Genomic DNA, 17,565 nt, shown 5'->3' on the forward strand with positions numbered 1-17,565 from the left:
GTGACCTGGGGTCAAGTATAAACCTCATGCCACTCTCTGTGATGGAGAAGCTAGGGATCCGTGAGGTACAAGCTGCAAGAATCTCACTAGAGATGGCAGACAATTCAAGGAAACAGGCTTATGGACTTGTAGAGGATGTCTTGGTAAAGGTTGAAGGCCACTATATCCCTGCTGATTTCATAATCCTAGACACTGGGAAGTGTATGGATGAATCCATCATCCTTGGCAGACCCTTCATAGCCACAGCAAAAGTTGTGATTGATGTTGACAGAGGAGAATTGGTCCTTCAAGTGAGTGAGGACTCCCTTGTGTTTAAAGCTCAAGGATCTCCCTCTGTAACTATAGAGAGGAAGCATGAAAAGCTTCTCTCAATGCAGAGTCAAATAGAGCCCCCACATTCAAACTCTAAGTTTGGTATAGGGAGGCCATCATCATGCTCTAAGTATCTGTGAGGCTCCATGAGAGCCCACTGTCAAGCTATTGACATTAAAGAAGCGCTTGTTGGGAGGCAACCCAATTTTATTATATCTATTTATTTTCTATTGTTATTTTATGTTTTCTGTAGGTTGATGATCATGTGAAGTCACAAAAATAACTAAAAAAGAAAAAATAGAATAAAAAACAGTATTAAAAACAGTACACCCTGGAGAAGCTTACTGGCATTTAAACGCCAGAAATAGGCATAGAGCTGGCGTTTAAACGCCAGAAAGGGGAGAAAAGCTGGCGTTAAATGCCAAGATTGGCAATCAAGGGGGCGTTTACATGCCAATATGGTGCAGGGATGAGAAATCCTTGACACCTCAGGATCTATGGACCCCACAGGATCCCCACCTACCTCGTCTCTCTCTCTCCTCTTCACACCTTCCCATAACACCCTTCCCCATAATACCCTTCACCAATCACCTCAATACCTCTTCCCCAAAAACCCCTCACCTATCAAATCCTACCCTCTTCTCCATAATCTCTTCACCAATCCACATCCATTCCTCATAAAACCCCACCTACCTCACCATTTAAATTCAAACCAATTTCCCTCCCAAACCCATCCATACATGGCCGAACCCTATCCCTCTCTCCACTCCTATATAAACTAATCTTCACTCCCTCATTTTCACACATTATACACCCTACTCACCCCCTTGGCTGAAATACTAACCCTCTCCATCTCCTCTATTTCTTCTTCATCTACTCTTTTCTTTCTTCTTTTGCTCAAGGACGAGTAAACCTTCTAAGTTTGGTGTGGTAAAAGCGTTGCTTTTTATTTTTCCATAACCATTTATGGCACCAAAGGCCGGAGAAACCTCTAGAAAGAGGAAAGGAAAGGCAAAATCTTCCACCTCTGAGTCATGGGAGATGGAAAGATTCATCTCAAGGGTGCATCAAGACCACTTCTATGAAGTTGTGGCCAAGAAGAAGGTGATCACCGAGGTCCCTTTCAAGCTCAAAAAGGGTGAATATCTAGAGATCCAACATGAGATTCGAAGAAGAGATTGGGAAATTCTCACCAACCCCATTCAACAAGTCGGGATCTTAATGGTTCAAGAGTTCTATGCCAATGCATGGATCACCAAGAACCATGATCAAAGTGTGAACCCGGATCCAAAGAATTAGCTTACAATGATCCGGGGGAAATGCTTAGATTTCAGTCCGAAAAATGTAAGGTTGGCATTCAACTTGCCCATGATGCAAAGAGATGCACGCCCCTACACTAGAAGGGTCAACTTTGATCAAAGGTTGGACCAAGTCCTCATAGACATTTGTGAAGAGGGTGTTCAATGGAAGAGAGATTCAAGAGGGAAGCCGGTTCAACTAAGAAGGCATGACCTCAAGCCCGTGGCTAGGGGTTGGTTGGAGTTCGTCCAACGCTCAATCATTCCCACTAGCAATCGGTCTGAAGTTACTATAGATTGGGCTATCATGATCCATAGCATCATGATTGGAGAGGAAGTAGAAGTTCATGAGGTTATATCCCTAGAACTTTACAAGGTGGCAGACAAGTCCTCTACTTTGGCAAGGTTAGCCTTCCCTCATCTCATTTGTCACCTCTACAATTCAACTGGAATTGACATAGAGGAAGATATCCTCATTGATGAGGACAAGCCCATCACTAAGAAAAGAATGGAGCAAACAAGAGAGCCCACTCATGGACAAGAGCATGAGGAAATTCCTCATCATGAAATCCCTGAGATGCCTCAAGGGATGCATTTTCCTCCACAAAATTATTGGGAGCAAATCAACACCTCCCTAGGAGAATTAAGTTCTAACAAGGGACAACTAAGGGTGGAGCACCAAGAGCATTCCATCCTCCTCCATGAAATTAGAGAAGACCAAAGAGTCATGAGGGAGGAACAACAAAGGCAAGGAATAGACATTGAGGAGCTCAAGCACTCCATAAGATCTTCAAGAGGAAGAACAAGCCACCATCACTAAGGTGGACCCGTTCTTTAATTTTCTTGTTCTTTATTTTTCTATTTTTCATTTTCTATGCTTTATGTTCTATCTATGTTTGTGTCTTTACTACATGATCATTAGTGTCTTAGTGTCTATGCCTTAAAGCTATGAATGTCCTATGAATCCATCACCTTTCTTAAAATAAAAATGTTTTAATCACAAAAGAACAAGAAGTACATGATTTCGAATTCATCCTTGAAACTAGTTTAATTATTTTGATGTGGTGACAATACTTTTTGTTTTCTAAATGAATGCTTGAACAGTGCATATTTTTTTGAATTTGTTGTTTATGAATGTTAAAATTGTTGGCTCTTGAAAGAATGATGAAAAAGGAGAAATGTTATTGATAATCTAAAAAATCATAAAAATGATTCTTGAAGCAAGAAAAAGTAGTGAAAAGCTTGCAGAAAAAAAAAGAAGAGAAAAAATTGGCGAAAAAATGAAAAAAGAAAGAAAAAAAAAGCAAGCAGAAAAAGCCAATAGCCCTTTAAACCAAAAGGCAAGGGTAAAATAAAAAGGATCCAAGGCTTTGAGCATCAGTGGATAGGAGGGCCCACAGGAATAAAATCCTGGCCTAAGCGGCTAAACCAAGCTATCCCTAACCATGTGCTTGTGGCGTGAAGGTGTCAAGTGAAAAGCTTGAGACTGAGCGGTTAAAGTCGTGGTCCAAAGCAAAAAAAGAGTGTGCTTAAGAGCTCTGGACACCTCTAATTGGGGACTCTAGCAAAGCTGAGTCACAATCTGAAAAGGTTCACCAAGTTATGTGTCTGTGGTATTTATGTATCTGGTGGTAATACTGGAAAACAAAATGCTTAGGGTCACGGCCAAGACTCATAAAGTAACTGTGTTCAAGAATCAACATACTGAACTAGGAGAATCAATAACACTATCTGAATTCTGAGTTCCTATAGATGCCAATCATTCTAAACTTCAAAGGATAAAGTGAGATGCCAAAACTGTTCAGAGGCAAAAAGCTACTAGTCCCGCTCATCTAATTGGAGCTAAGTTTCATTGATATTTTGAAATTTATAGTATACTCTCTTTTTTTTTATCCTATTTGATTTTCAGTTGCTTGGGGACAAGCAACAATTTAAGTTTGGTGTTGTGATGAGCGGATAATTTATACGCTTTTTGGCATTGTTTTTAGTATGTTTTTAGTATGTTTTAGTTAGTTTTTATTATATTTTTATTAGTTTTTAAATAAAAATCATATTTCTAGACTTTACTATGAGTTTGTGTATTTTTCTGTGATTTTAGGTATTTTCTGGCTGAAATTGAGGGACCTGAGCAAAAATCTGATTCAGAGGCTGAAAAAGGACTGCAGATGCTGTTGGATTCTGACCTCCGTTTACTCGAAGCGGATTTTCTAGAGCTACAAACGCCCAATTGGTGCGCTCTCAATTGCCTTGGAAAGTAGACATCTTGGGCTTTCCAGCAATATATAATAGTTTATACTTTGCCCGAGATTTGATGACCCAAACTGGCGTTCCAAGTCAGCATAAAAATTCTAGCGTCAAAATGCCAGAACTGGCAGAAAAGCTGGAGTTAAACGCCCAAACTAGCACAAAAGCTGGCGTTTAACTCCAAGAAAAGTCTCTACATGTGAAAGCTTTAATGCTCAGCCCAAGCACACACCAAGTGGGCCCGGAAGAAGATTTCTGCATTAATTACTTGATTTTGTAACCCTAGGCTACTAGTTTCCTATAAATAGGACCTTTTGCTATATACTTTGGATACTTTAAACTTGGTCATTCTGGTTTCCCCTCTGGGGCCGAAGTCAATGAACACTATTATCATTTTTGTATTTTCAACGGTGGAGTTTCTATACACCATAGATTAAGGTGTGGAGCTCTGCTGTTCTTCATGAATTAATGCAAAGTACTATTGTTTTTCTATTCAATTCAAGCTTATTCTTATTCCAAGATATTCACTCGCAATTCAACCTGATGAATGTGATGATCCGTGACACTCATCATCATTCTCACCTATGAACGCGTGCCTGACAACCACCTCCGTTCTACCTTCGATTGAGTGTGTATCTCTTAGCCTCCTGGTTCATGATGCATGGTTGCCTCACCTGACAATCGAGCCTTCCATTCCATGAGATCAGAGTCTTCGTGGTATAGGCGAGAATCAATTGGCAGCATTCTTGAGATCCGGAAAGTCTAAACCTTGTCTGTGGTATTCTGAATAGGATCTGGGAAGGGATGACTGTGACGAGCTTCAAACTCACGAGTGTTGGGTGTAGTGACAGACGCAAAAGGATCAATGGATCCTATTCCAACATGATCGAGAACCGACAGATGATTAGCCGTGCGGTGACAGCGCATTTGGACCATTTTCACTAAGAGGACGAGAGGTAGCCATTGACAACGGTGAAACCCAACATAAAGCTTACCGTGGAAGGGAGTATGAATGATTGGATGAGGACAATAGGAAAGCAGAAGTTCAGGAGGAACAAAGCATCTTCATACGCTTATCTGAAATTCTCACTAATGAATTACATAAGTATCTCTATCTTATTTTATGTTTTATTTATCTTTCAATTATCAATTCTCCATAACCATTTGAATTTGCCTGACTTAGATTTACAAGATGACCATAGCTTGCTTCAAGCTGACAATCTCCGTGGGATCGACCCTTACTCATGTAAGGTTTATTACTTGGATGACCCAGTGCACTTGCTGGTTAGTTGTGCGGAGTTGTGACAAAGAGTTGAGATTACAATTGTGCGTACCAAGTTGTTGGCGCCATTGATGATCACAATTTCGTGCACCAGCAGTCATTGTAAATACTCTTCCTAGCTGTTGCAATTTAGCTACTCCTTGTACCGATTTTTCTGGACAACTGCTTGCTATATGCCCCGGTTCACCACAGTTGTAGCAGACCCTCATTCCAAAATAACAAGGTCTACCAGTGTGATCCCTTCCATATTGCCTACATGTCGGGCCCTCCTGACTCTGGTGAGGTTGCTTACTAGTGTTCTGTCTTGGCCTTTTCCATTCCCAGCAGTTGAGTGCGTAGGAAAGTTTCTAATTTGTTGGTTTCCTCACATAGGTACTCTCGGTGCCTGAAAATCAACCTTCCATTATACCACATGCCTATTGATGAGCGGATATTTTATACACTTTTTGGCATCATTTTCATATAGTTTTTAGTATCTTTTGTTTAAGTTTTATTAAGTTTTCATAGGTTTTAGTGCAAAATTCACATTTTTGGATTCTACTTTGAATTTATATGTTTATATGCAATTTTAGGTTATTTCTGACTGAAATTGAGGAGTTGGAACAAAAGTCTAATTCAGAGGCAGAGAAAGCACTGCAGATGCTGTCCGGATCTGACCTCCTTGCACTCGAATAAGCTTTTCTAGAGCTACAGAAGTCCAAATGGAGCATTCTCAACGGCTATGAAAAGCTAACATCCAGGGCTTTTCAGAATTGAAGGCCCAAAACTGGCGTTCAACACCAGCCTTCTGCTCTGTTCTTGCGTCCAATGCCTACAAGGGAGTAGCCAGCGTTCCAACGCCCAAGAAGGACCCCCTAGCCAGCATTCAACACCCTAGAGGCCTCCTAGCAGGTGGATCTCAATCAAGCTCAGCCCAAACACTCGCCAAGTGGGCCTCAGAAGTGGATTTTAGCATTAAAAGACTGTTTTACCCTTTTTATGTAATCCTTAGTCATTAGTTTAGTATTTAAGAGAGAAGATCACATAAACACACGAGCTCTTCCAGCATATTTTTGAATTCTATTATTGTATTTTCTATCAGTATGAGTTTCTAAACCTCCTAGGTTGAGGGGGGGAGGAGCGCTGCTGAGTTTTGTGGATTAATAAAGTACTATGATTCTATTTCAATTCGTGTTCGATTCTCTATTCTAAGATGGATCTTCATTCTTCATCAATATGAATGTGTTAAACTGGCACAAGGTTATCTCATTCTAGTAGAATAATTCTACATGGGTTCAGAGTGAGTCTTTCATCGAACAATGATGAACCACTAGCTTGATTATACATCTCTTAGATGGCTAATCCACGATTTTGTTGGGGACTTCTCGAAACATCAGTTCAGCCGAGGTATGGGGAGATTAGAGTCTTTCTGGTAGAGGTAGAACCAAGGCGCAACATCCTCTTATCCGAAAGATTCGACCTTGTCTGTGGCATTTTGAGTAGGATCACCAAAGAGAATGAACTGCAGGAGCTTCACCTTCAATCAGACTGGATCCGCACTAACCCTGGGGTTCAGATCTGGAGGAGTATTAGCAATCTCTTAAAAAAGACGTTAATCACATACAGCCTGCCATAGAAGAAATCATTCACAGTTGAAGAAGGCAGTAAGACCGGAATTAATCCAGAAGAACAAAGCATCTCCAAGCCATAAGCATCTTCTTATCACTGGTTATAATCAAACATAGTAATTCCATCTTATCCCAATTTTATGCATTTAAACAATCAATTAACTTTTCTATCCGTCTGACTAAGATCTACAGGATAACTGATGAATCCAGATTTGATGATGATTTTTGGTTGAAATTTAGTGGATTTCATCATATAAACCTACATTTATCCCATTAAATAGTATACTTTTGAGCTTTCCTCCTAAATTGTGCTTGATTATGAAAACATGCTCTTTTGTGCCTAATTTAGTCAATTTTATTCCATGTGCCTTCCATTCGATACCTTGATGTTGTTTGTGAGTGATTTTAGATGTATAAGGTAGGAATGGCTTAGTGAGAATGGAAGAGGAGCATGCAAGGAGGAGGAAGTATGAAGAAACAAAGGAGAAGAGCAAAGTGATGTGTGCGTGTGCACAAGCCTTTGTGCGTATGCACAGGCACTAAAGCAGAGCAAAGCGTGCACACGCGGCATCTTGCGTGTCGCACGATCATCTAAAGCATCGCAAAGTGTGCGTACGAACAACCCCTTGTGCGTATGTACAACCTGAGATTTTGGCCGAATGTGCGTGCGCACACATCTGTGCGTACGCACAAGTACCCACGCATGCCTTCATTAAAAACGCACGTGACTCGCATTGTTGAGGGCTTGGAGGCCCAATTCTGATACTAGAAGCTCATAATGAAAGGGGAAAACATTGTAGAGGATAGCATATCATTAGGGTAGTTTTTATATAGTAGTAGGAGGCATTCACTACAAGAAAATAAGCTTTCTGCCACGCTTTTAAAGCGTGCCAAAAAGTACAAAAAAAGGTACCGATAACTTTTCGCCACGCTTTTTGAGCTATCGGCACGTTTTTGAAAGGGTCATATCTGCCAGCCGTACGCTTTTGTAGATCTATCGACACGCTTTTAATGTTGGCACACTTTCATCTCTTGCCACGCTTAAAAAGCTTGGCTGTAGGTCTTAACCTATAGGTACGCTTGAAAAGTGTACCAAAAAGTGAACATATAACCATGCTTTTAAAGTGTGCCCGTTGGTTTGGGTTTGGATACGCTTCAAAAGCGTACTTGTAGGGTGGCTATATCCTCATCAAATTTAAAAAAAATTATGGGTGAACTTTAAAAAAAGATGTGGTATTATTTTAGAAAATTTGAAAAAAATAAAAACAATATATTTAGACAACTGATTATTCTGGATACATACCAATGATGCAATGATGCAATGCTTTTTGTTTAATTCTATATATATGAACTAACTAAATCTTTTGGTAAGAGTAAGATTCATTACAAATATATCATGCAATGCAAATATATATAGTTTATGAATATATTGATTTATACATCTGCATAACCATTGCATCCCAGTTCATGCTCTCAGTACCCTTGGCCCCAGCTTGAACCTACATTAAATAATAAAACAAGTAGTTTCAATAGTTAAGAACAACTTATTTTTACTATTCTACTAACGTTGGACAAGAAAGTAATACACATAAATTTATATATGAAGATAGGCCTACAACAGTTATTTCATTGGCATGCTTGTCTGGTGTCCAACATAGAAAATTAGCATATGATACACTCATACTACTCATTCAGTGGTACAATTGAATGTTACATGCATATTGACTAAAATCTTGTAACAAATGACAGTTAGTAATTTTAAAGTTCTTGTGTTTGTGTTAATTTTTGCATTTAACTTCTTATGGTTTGGTCTTGTGACTTTTAATTACAGTGAAAAATGATAGGGATCAATAGTTTAATAATTAAGGAAAAGTGAATTCAGCAAAGAAAACAATGAGGCTGAGATGTATATTTGTAATAGAGAGAATATTCTACAAATTAAAAGTTAGTAGTGTATAGAGAAACTAAACATATAGAGAATAATTAACAGTTTTCCGCTTCCAATATGCATCTAAATGATTCTGACACAGTGCAAAAAGATTGCCAAAAAATATAGAGAAACTAAATCAACAGTAGAGGCTGAGATGTATATTTGTAACAGAGAGAATATTCTACAAATTAAAAGTTAGTAGTGTATAGAGAAACTAAACATATAGAGAATAATTAACTGTTTTCCGCTTCCAATATGCATCTAAATGATTCTGACATAGTGCGAAAAGATTGCCAAAAAATATAGAGAAACTAAATCAACAGTAGATGCAAAGCATAAATTTGGTTAGTGACTAATACAGTAGAGAGTAAATATGGCAGCTAAAATATGAAAAAAACCCCAAATAGAGACTTTAGGTTTGTAATGTTCATCTATATCCACTTTTTTCAATTTCCTAGCACCGGGTAATGTAACATTGAATATGAAGCTTAATAATGAAACCCATGGTAGATTTTACACAGGTTGCTGACATTAAATCATTATTTCTCATAAATAAGAAAGATTATAAGTGAAATAACTAATATTGAAATTGCTTTGATGTAATTTCCTTCCAAAATACAGCATCAAGTCAGAATATGAACTTATCTATTCAAATGGTAATGAAATGAAATTTTAAAACAAATATATGTAGTAAACAACACATTTGAAGTTAATTATTTGATTAAATTTAGCGATAAAAATGATAATCATTAACTTCTTAGACATGATAATATGTGTAGAAAACCTTAACTAAATGGGAAAGGATAAGGATGAACAAAAAGGACACAGACATAACAACGAAAAGCAAATTTAGTCACCTGAACATCCTTAATTTCCCTTGACGACTCGCCCCAACACAATAAGCTTCTCATTCAGATCTAGTATTGGTGAAGTCGTAATGAAAATATCAAATCCTTTGTTTGTGTGCTTGCCCTTGGAAGCTCCAAGCATGAATGCTTCATGTTTCACACCTACATAATTATTTCAACAAAGCAGCCACCTTGCCTCCTCTCTTAGCCGCTGCCGCTGCCTTCTTTTGCACATCAACAAATTGAATCCACTGAATAATCAATAGCCAATAACGCAGCAAGCAAACCTTGGATCTGAAATTAAAAAATGAATAGCATTATATGGAAACCTTGGATCTGAAATTTGAGAAGATAAGAATAGATCTAGGTTGGTGTGTTGTGTAATCGAAGGAAGTTTAAGAGAGCAGATGAGGAGAATAACCCGAGCTGGTGCTTAGGGTTTGAAATATATCTTGAAAATCCAGTGCTAATTATTTATAATAAAAAATAAATAAAAACTAGATGACTAAAAAGATAAGGAAAACAAAAAAGAATTATAAACCACCTGCTGTTACATATCTATGAACTATGCTACTAGGCCAACTACTTAGATTATCTTCTCGCACACTCAATCAGAACTAGGATCCTAACTAGGCATAAAATTCAATTCTCAAGGAAAAGTATACTCACCTATGATTCAGAGTATGATGCCGATGGAATGTCGAAACCAAGCCATCATCAAACTGGGAGGAGAAGACACAGTTACAAATTATGTTTGCGGGCTACATACGGCTAATAAGGAGATTTTAATTGGAAAAAGAAGGAAATTTAAATTGGAAAGCAACATCTAAACCTTACTCAATCTTGTCAAGAGGTATTGAATGAAAGAGTATTTTGCCTCAGATTAAGAGAAACAATTAGGAGGATCTATTAAGAAGATAAATCAATTATCATAAAAGTAATGAAGAAAGAATGCTACTCTTACTAACCATTTTTCCAGAAGAGGAGACACCACCTTGTAACTTAGGAATGCCATCAATTTGCTCCACATAGCAGGCATTGGTTTCGGTACACAAAACCATAACACTGGTTCATATGTTTGAAAAGTTAATACAAATCTATTTGAGCATAAATTTATTATAACTAAGCAGATTAACCTCAATTTGAATGTTAAACAGAAATCACAGCCAGTGAAAAAACATACAATCTGTAAGACAAGTGTGATTTTGTTCCCTTCACAAACTCTTCACCAGAGGTCTTGGTAGAAGGATGCAAATTACCCGAAAGAAAAAAAATTCATAATTTCCAATTTAGCTTAAATCATACAAATATATTTATTATTGAGCAAGGACAAAGGAAGTTGTTTTAAGACCTAAAATGGCACATAACAATGTAGAATTTCCCACCTTTGCAAGTCCCATAATCTCAGTCATTGTACTAGGTACCAGGTGAATTTACTAAACATACAAAAACGAATCAGATTCATTCATGGCCCTTATCACAGGAACAGAGAAACAAAGGCACACAACACAGCATCAATACTTAAGTTTCCAAAATAATGGCCCTTATCACAAGAACAGGGAAACAGACAAAAAAATACTTACCTTGTAGTGTTTAAGGTGAGGGTTGAGCACAATGCGCTGTATAATACTCATTTTCATGGACTATAATAGCCATAACGAACTCTAATATTATAAGCATTTATATGTCGATTAATTCACCAATTTAGTTATTAAATAAGAATACCCAAATTAGTTCATATAGATTATTCAATCAAACACTTCCATACCAAACAAATTTTAATTACGAAAATTAGCCTCAATGTTTTAGTATTTTGTTACACAGATCATTTATGTGTTAAATTTTGCTAAAGATATTATACAAATCTTTATATAAATTATTTTATAACTTTATACGTTATTTAATAAAAGTCCTTAAAAATTTTTAAATTCTCAAATTAGTTCATTCATGTAGTAAGCAATATAACCTGGAGAAATTCAAAGACTAATTTAATAATTAAAATTTAATAAAAATTAAAATATCCAATAAAATATTCCCTTGAAAACTAATTTAGGATATTACTTTTATTAGTGAAGATAGTAAACACGAAATTTTTACCTTATGTTGTTTATACTTTTCACATATAGCATTCAGGGAACTGGCTTTGGTGTTGAGCTGCAAATCTACAAGTGCAAGAACAACAGTTTCAAGATCTGAGGCTTTGTAGTTTGTATAGTGCTCCAGGGTTAGATTCTGCAAAATTAAAACATGGATTTAACTAACTAAATAATAATTATCAGAACAAGGCAAGGGGAGCCCAAACAGAACTTAAAATATTAAACAAAGAAGGAAACAAAGACACAAGGAGCAATAACATTGGTGCAAGAACAACAGTTTCAAGATCTTTTACTTTTTTTTTCTTCTTTTTCTTCTGAAACAAGAATTTCATACCCTTGTTCCCTTCGTCTATTTCATTGTTCTGCCATTTGGTGGCTACACATGCCCCATGAAGAACAAAACACCGTTATGATTGGTTTCAGTGTTGAAGCATACGAAACGTTTAACAACAGAGGGAACCTTCATTAACACAATTGAATAGGTTTAACCCAAAATAGAATGAGAACATACAAAATGAAAAGAAAGAAAATCAAAGTTTGGACTGTGCTTCTTTACCTTTTTCTTCTTCAATTCCTCAGAATCTTTCTAAAGATCTCGTTACCTTGGTATGTATAACATGAATATGAGGATCCTGAAAACATTTTCAGACACAGTTTTACCAATTTCGTTCACAACCTTGATTTTTTTATTCTTTCATGACTTGTTTTCTGGTTTGTGTAAAAAGACTTAGCAGTGTGTTTATGGTGCCGATTAAGGAAGAGACCACTGAAACAGAGACAGAGGGTTGGGTTTGCGAGGGTTTGCGAGTAGGAGGCCACACCGATGCCTGGGCACGCCGAGAGACCGATTGAGGGAGAGACCATTGAGACAAAGACAGACATAGAGGGTTGGGTTTGCGAGGGTTTTCGACCGTTTGCGAGAGACCGTTGATGGTGCGAGGGTTGGGTGTGACAGAGAGAGGGCTGGGTGTGACGGTTAGATGAAGGGCTGGGTGTGACGGTTAGATGAACATTGGTGCGATGGCGATCGAGCTGGGTGGTGCGACGGCGATCGATCTGCAGTGATGAACTTGGTGCGACGGCTTGCTGATGGGTACGACGGCTGCTTGCTTCATCGCGATGGTTATCTTAGGTTAAAAGTGAATTTGGGAATAAATTAAAAGTGAAGTGTGTATGTAGTAATATATGTGCTGTGATCACTTAGTTAACTTAGCAAAAATGTTAAGTGTGAAAAGAAGGGGTGGGAAATTAAATTTTGGTACGCACAGCATATCGGCACGCTTTATAAATGTCACCGTTAGAAGACAAATTAGCCACGCTTTTAAAGTGTGCTGGTTTCTCTCTTTAAAAGCGTGGCAAAAAAAACCGTGGCCAAAATACAAATTGGTAGCCACCCACGTAAAAGTGTGCCAGTTTTCTTCTATGGCCACGTTTTTTAAGCGTGAAAAAAAAACATGGCCAAATCACAAATCAGTGGCCACCCTTGCAAAAGCGTGGCCATTGACCACTTTTGGGTATGCTTTAAAAGCGTGGCAAGAAAAAAGTATGCCGATAGGCCTTTTTTCTTGTAGTGATTTGTTTAGTTTTCTCTCTTAGTTTTCTCTCAACACTGTTAGGGTTTATATTAGGGTTTTACATTTCAAGTACCATTTCCATTTTTGATCTTGCATTTGTGCTAGCCTCCATTGTAAGTATCTCCTAATTACTACTCTTTATAGCTACATTTTTGATACTCTTTCTTGTAATTAAATCATTGTGTTAATATATATCTTTTGCAATTTTGATCTCTTGTTGATAATTTTCATGATTGATGACTGTTATACGCTTGGTTGAGTTGCTGATGAGCGGATAATTTATACGCTTTTTGGCATTGTTTTTAGTATGTTTTTAGTAGGATCTAGTTACTTTTAGGGATGTTTTTATTAGTTTTTATGTTAAATTCACATTTCTGGACTTTACTATGAGTTTGTGTGTTTTTCTATGATTTCAGGTATTTTCTGGCTGAAATTGAGGGACCTGAGCAAAAATCAGATTCAGAGGTTGAAGAAGGACTGCTGATGCTGTTGGATTCTGACCTCCCTGCACTCAAAGTAGATTTTCTAGAGATACAGAACTCAAAATGGCGCGCTTCCAATTGCGTTAGAAAGTAGACATCCAGGGCTTTCCAGCAATATATAATAGTCCATACTTTGGCCGAGTTTAGATGATGAAAATGGGCGTTGAACGCCAGTTCTACGCTGCAGTCTGGAGTTAAACGCCAGAAACACGTCACGAACCAGAGTTGAACGCCAGAAACACGTTACAACCTGGCATTCAACTCCAGAAAGAGCCTCTGCACGTGTAACATTCAAGCTCAGCCCAAGCACACACCAAGTGGGCCCCGGAAGTGGATTTATGCATCAATTACTTACTTCTATAAACCCTAGTAACTAGTTTAGTATAAATAGGACTTTTTACTATTGTATTTACATCTTCGGATCATCTTATGATTTTTAGTTCATCTTAGGATCATATTGATCACGTTTGGGGGCTGGCCATTCGGCCATGCCTGGACCTTATCACTTATGTATTTTCAACGGTAGAGTTTCTACACACCATAGATTAAGGTGTGGAGCTCTGCTGTTCCTCACGAATTAATGAAAAGTACTACTGTTTCTCTATTCAATTCAACTTATTCCGCTTCTAAGATATTCATTCGCATTTCAATATGAATATGATGAACGTGACAATCATCATCATTCCCATACGAACGCGTGCCTGACAACCACTTCCGTTCCACCTTATATTGGATGATTATCTCTTGGATCTCTTAATCAGAATCTTCGTGGTATAAGCTAGATTGATGGCGGCATTCATGAGAATCCGGAAAGTCTAAACCTTGTCTGTGGTATTCCGAGTAGGATTCAGGGATTGAATGACTGTAACGAACTTCAAACTCGCGAGTGCTGGGCGTAGTGACAGACGCAAAAGGATAGTAAATCCTATTCCAGTATGATCGAGAACCTCCAGATGATTAGCCATGCAGTGACAGCGCATCGGACCATTTTCACAGAGAGGATGGGACGTAGCCATTGACGACGGTGATGCCCTTACATAAAGTTTGCCATGGAAAGGAGTAAGACTGATTGGATGAAGACAGCGGGAAAGCAGAGATTCAGAGGAACGCAAGCATCTCTATACGCTTATCTGAAATTCTCACCAATGAATTACATAAGTATTTCTATCTTTATTTTCTGTTTATTTATTATTATTATTCGAAAACTCCATAACCATTTGATATCTGCCTGACTGAGATTTACAAGGTGACCATAGCTTGCTTCATACCAACAATCTCCGTGGGATCGACCCTTACTCACGTAAGGTTTTATTACTTGGACGACCCAGTGCACTTGCTGGTTAGTTGTGCGAAGTTGTGAAGTTATGTTTGGACCATGGTATTGTGCACCAGTTATTGGCGCCATTGCCAGGGAGAGAACGAACAACAAATTTTACAACCTCAGAGTAACAATTTCGCACATACCAAGTTTTTGGCGCCGTTGCCGGGGATTGTTCGAGTTTGGACAACTGACGGTTCATTGTGTTGCTCAGATTAGGTAATTTTCTTCTTATTTTATTTTCAAAAAATTTCAAAAATCTTTCAAAAATTTCTCATCTGTTTTCGAAAATTATTCGAATTTTTTAAGAATAAATTCTAGTGTTTCATGAAGCATGTTGAAGCCTGACTGGCTGTAAAGCCAGGTCTAATTCTTTTGGATAGGGGCTTCCAACCATCAGCATAGAGGTAGGTTAATTTGAATATCAGCTGTTGCATGCCTAATTTATATCCTAAAGCTGGCTGGCTATTAAGCCATGTCCAACCCTTTGATTGGAGCTTTGGGCTAATATTGAAAGATTCCTTGAATTCTTCTTAAAAATTTTGGAATCCTTATTTTTCTTTTTCACATTAATTTTCGAAAAGTCCAAAAAAAAAATCATAAAATCATAAAAATAAAAAATATTTTGTGTTTCTTGTTTGAGTCTTGAGTCAATTTCAAGTTTGGTGTCAATTGCATTTTTTCTAAAAATTCTTTGCATTTTTCGAAAATTCATGCATTCATAGTGTTCTTCATGATCTTTAAGTTGTTCTTGGCCAGTCTTCTTGTTTGATCTTCATATTTTCTTGTTTTGTGTCTTTTCTTGTTTTTCATATGCATTCTTGCATTCATAGTGTCTATACATGAAAAATTTCTAAGTTTGGTGTCTTGCATGTTTTCTTTGCATAAAAAATTTTTCAAAAATATGTTCTTGATGTTCATCATGATCTTCAAAGTGTTCTTGGTGTTCATCTTGACATTCATAGTGTTCTTGCATGCATCATGTGTTTTGATTCATAATTTTCATGTTGTGAGTCAATTTTTTATGTTTTTCTCTCTCATCATTAAAAATTCAAAAATAAAAAAAATATCTTTCCCTTTTTCACTCATAAATTTCGAAAATTTGGATTGACTTTTTCAAAACTTTTTAAAATTTAGTTGTTTCTTATGAGTCAAATCAAATTTTCAATTTAAAAATCTTATCTTTTTCAAAATCTTTTTCAAAAATCAAATCTTTTTCATTTTTCTTATTTATTTTCGAAAATTTTAAAAATATTTTTCAAAAATCTTTTTCTTAATTTTATCTCATAATTTTCGAAAATATCCTCAACAATTAATGTTTTGATTCAAAAATTTCAAGTTTCTTACTTGTTAAGAAAGATTCAAACTTTAAGTTCTAGAATCATATCTTGTGATTTCTTGTGAATCAAGTCTTTAATTGTGATTTTAAAAATCAAATCTTTTTCAAAACTAATTTCAATCATATCTTTTCAAAAAGATCTTTTTATCTTATCTTTTTCAAAATCATATCCTTTTAATCATATCTTTTTAAAACATATCTTTTTTCAAAAATTTGATTTTAAAATATCTTTTCTAACTTCATATCTTCTTATCTTTTCAAAATTGATTTTCAAATTTGTTTCAACTAACTAATTAACTTTTTGTTTGTTTCTTATCTTTTTCAAAACTACCTAACTAACTCTCTCCCTCTAATTTTCGAAAATCTCTTCCCTCTTTTTCAAAAATTCTTTTTAATTAACTAATTGTTTCAATTTTTAATTTTAATTTGATTTCATTCCTAATTTTCAAAAATCACTAACCCCTTTTTAAAATTTTATTTTCGAAAATCCTTCTTTTCTCTCATCTCCTTCTATTTATTTATTCACCTACTAACACTTCATCTCACCCAAATTCGAACCCCCTCTTCCATCTGTGTTCGAATTTTCTCTTCTTCCCTTCTTTACATTACATTCTCTTCTTCTTCTACTCACACAGGGGAACCTCTATACCTGGGTAAAAAGGATCCCTATTATTATTATTTTTTTGTTCCCTCTTTTTCATATGAGCAGGAGCAAGGACAAGAACATTCTTGTTGAAGCAGACCCTGAACCTGAAAGGACTCTAAAGAGGAAACTAAGAGAAGCTAAAATACAACAATCCAGAGATAACCTTACAGAAATTTTCGAACAGGAAGAGGAGATGACAGCCGAAAATAATAATAATGCAAGGAGGATGCTTGGTGACTTTACTGCACCTAATTCCAATTTACATGGAAGAAGCATCTCCATCCCTACCATTGGAGCAAACAATTTTGAGCTGAAACCTCAATTAGTTTCTCTGATGCAACAAAACTGCAAGTTTCATGGACTTCCATCTGAAGATCCTTTTTAGTTCTTAACTGAATTCTTGCAGATCTGTGATACTATTAATACTAATGGAGTAGATCCTGAAGTCTACAGGCTCATGCTTTTCCCGTTTGCTGTAAGAGATAGAGCTAGAGTGTGGTTGGACTCTCAACCTAAAGATAGCCTGAACTCTTGGGATAAGCTGGTCACGGCTTTCTTAGCCAAGTTCTTTCCTCCTCAAAAGCTGAGT

At 36.8% G+C, this 17,565-nt stretch overlaps 1 protein-coding gene across 1 annotated transcript; it reads right to left on the minus strand.

The window, feature by feature from the left end:
• Positions 1 to 9,362: 9,362 nt before the first annotated feature.
• On the minus strand, positions 9,363 to 12,770 carry LOC107641891 (uncharacterized). The gene is made up of 6 exons (XM_088489097.1): positions 12,345 to 12,770; positions 12,174 to 12,249; positions 11,619 to 11,753; positions 10,490 to 10,586; positions 10,191 to 10,243; positions 9,363 to 9,815 (listed from the first exon to the last, which is right to left on the minus strand). Exons 3-6 carry the CDS (start codon positions 11,648 to 11,650, stop codon positions 9,692 to 9,694), a joined length of 306 nt encoding a protein of 101 aa, XP_088345223.1. The 5' UTR covers positions 11,651 to 11,753; positions 12,174 to 12,249; positions 12,345 to 12,770; the 3' UTR covers positions 9,363 to 9,691.
• Positions 12,771 to 17,565: the final 4,795 nt, after the last annotated feature.

This window comes from Arachis ipaensis, chromosome B5, assembly GCF_059453495.1.
Source record: "Arachis ipaensis isolate K30076 ecotype BB chromosome B5, ASM5945349v1, whole genome shotgun sequence".
Classification (NCBI taxonomy): Eukaryota; Viridiplantae; Streptophyta; class Magnoliopsida; order Fabales; family Fabaceae; genus Arachis; species Arachis ipaensis.

Excerpts from the sequence above, each read along its gene's own strand:
- LOC107641891 (XM_088489097.1), bottom strand. The coding sequence starts at position 11,650 with ATGCTATATGTGAAAAGTATAAACAACATAAG. Across the intron at positions 10,587-11,618 it reads AAAAGTATAAACAACATAAG|TGTTATGGTTTTGTGTACCG; the intron begins GTAAAAATTTCG and ends CATATGAACCAG. Across the intron at positions 9,816-10,190 it reads CATCATACTCTGAATCATAG|ATCCAAGGTTTGCTTGCTGC; the intron begins GTGAGTATACTT and ends TTTTAATTTCAG.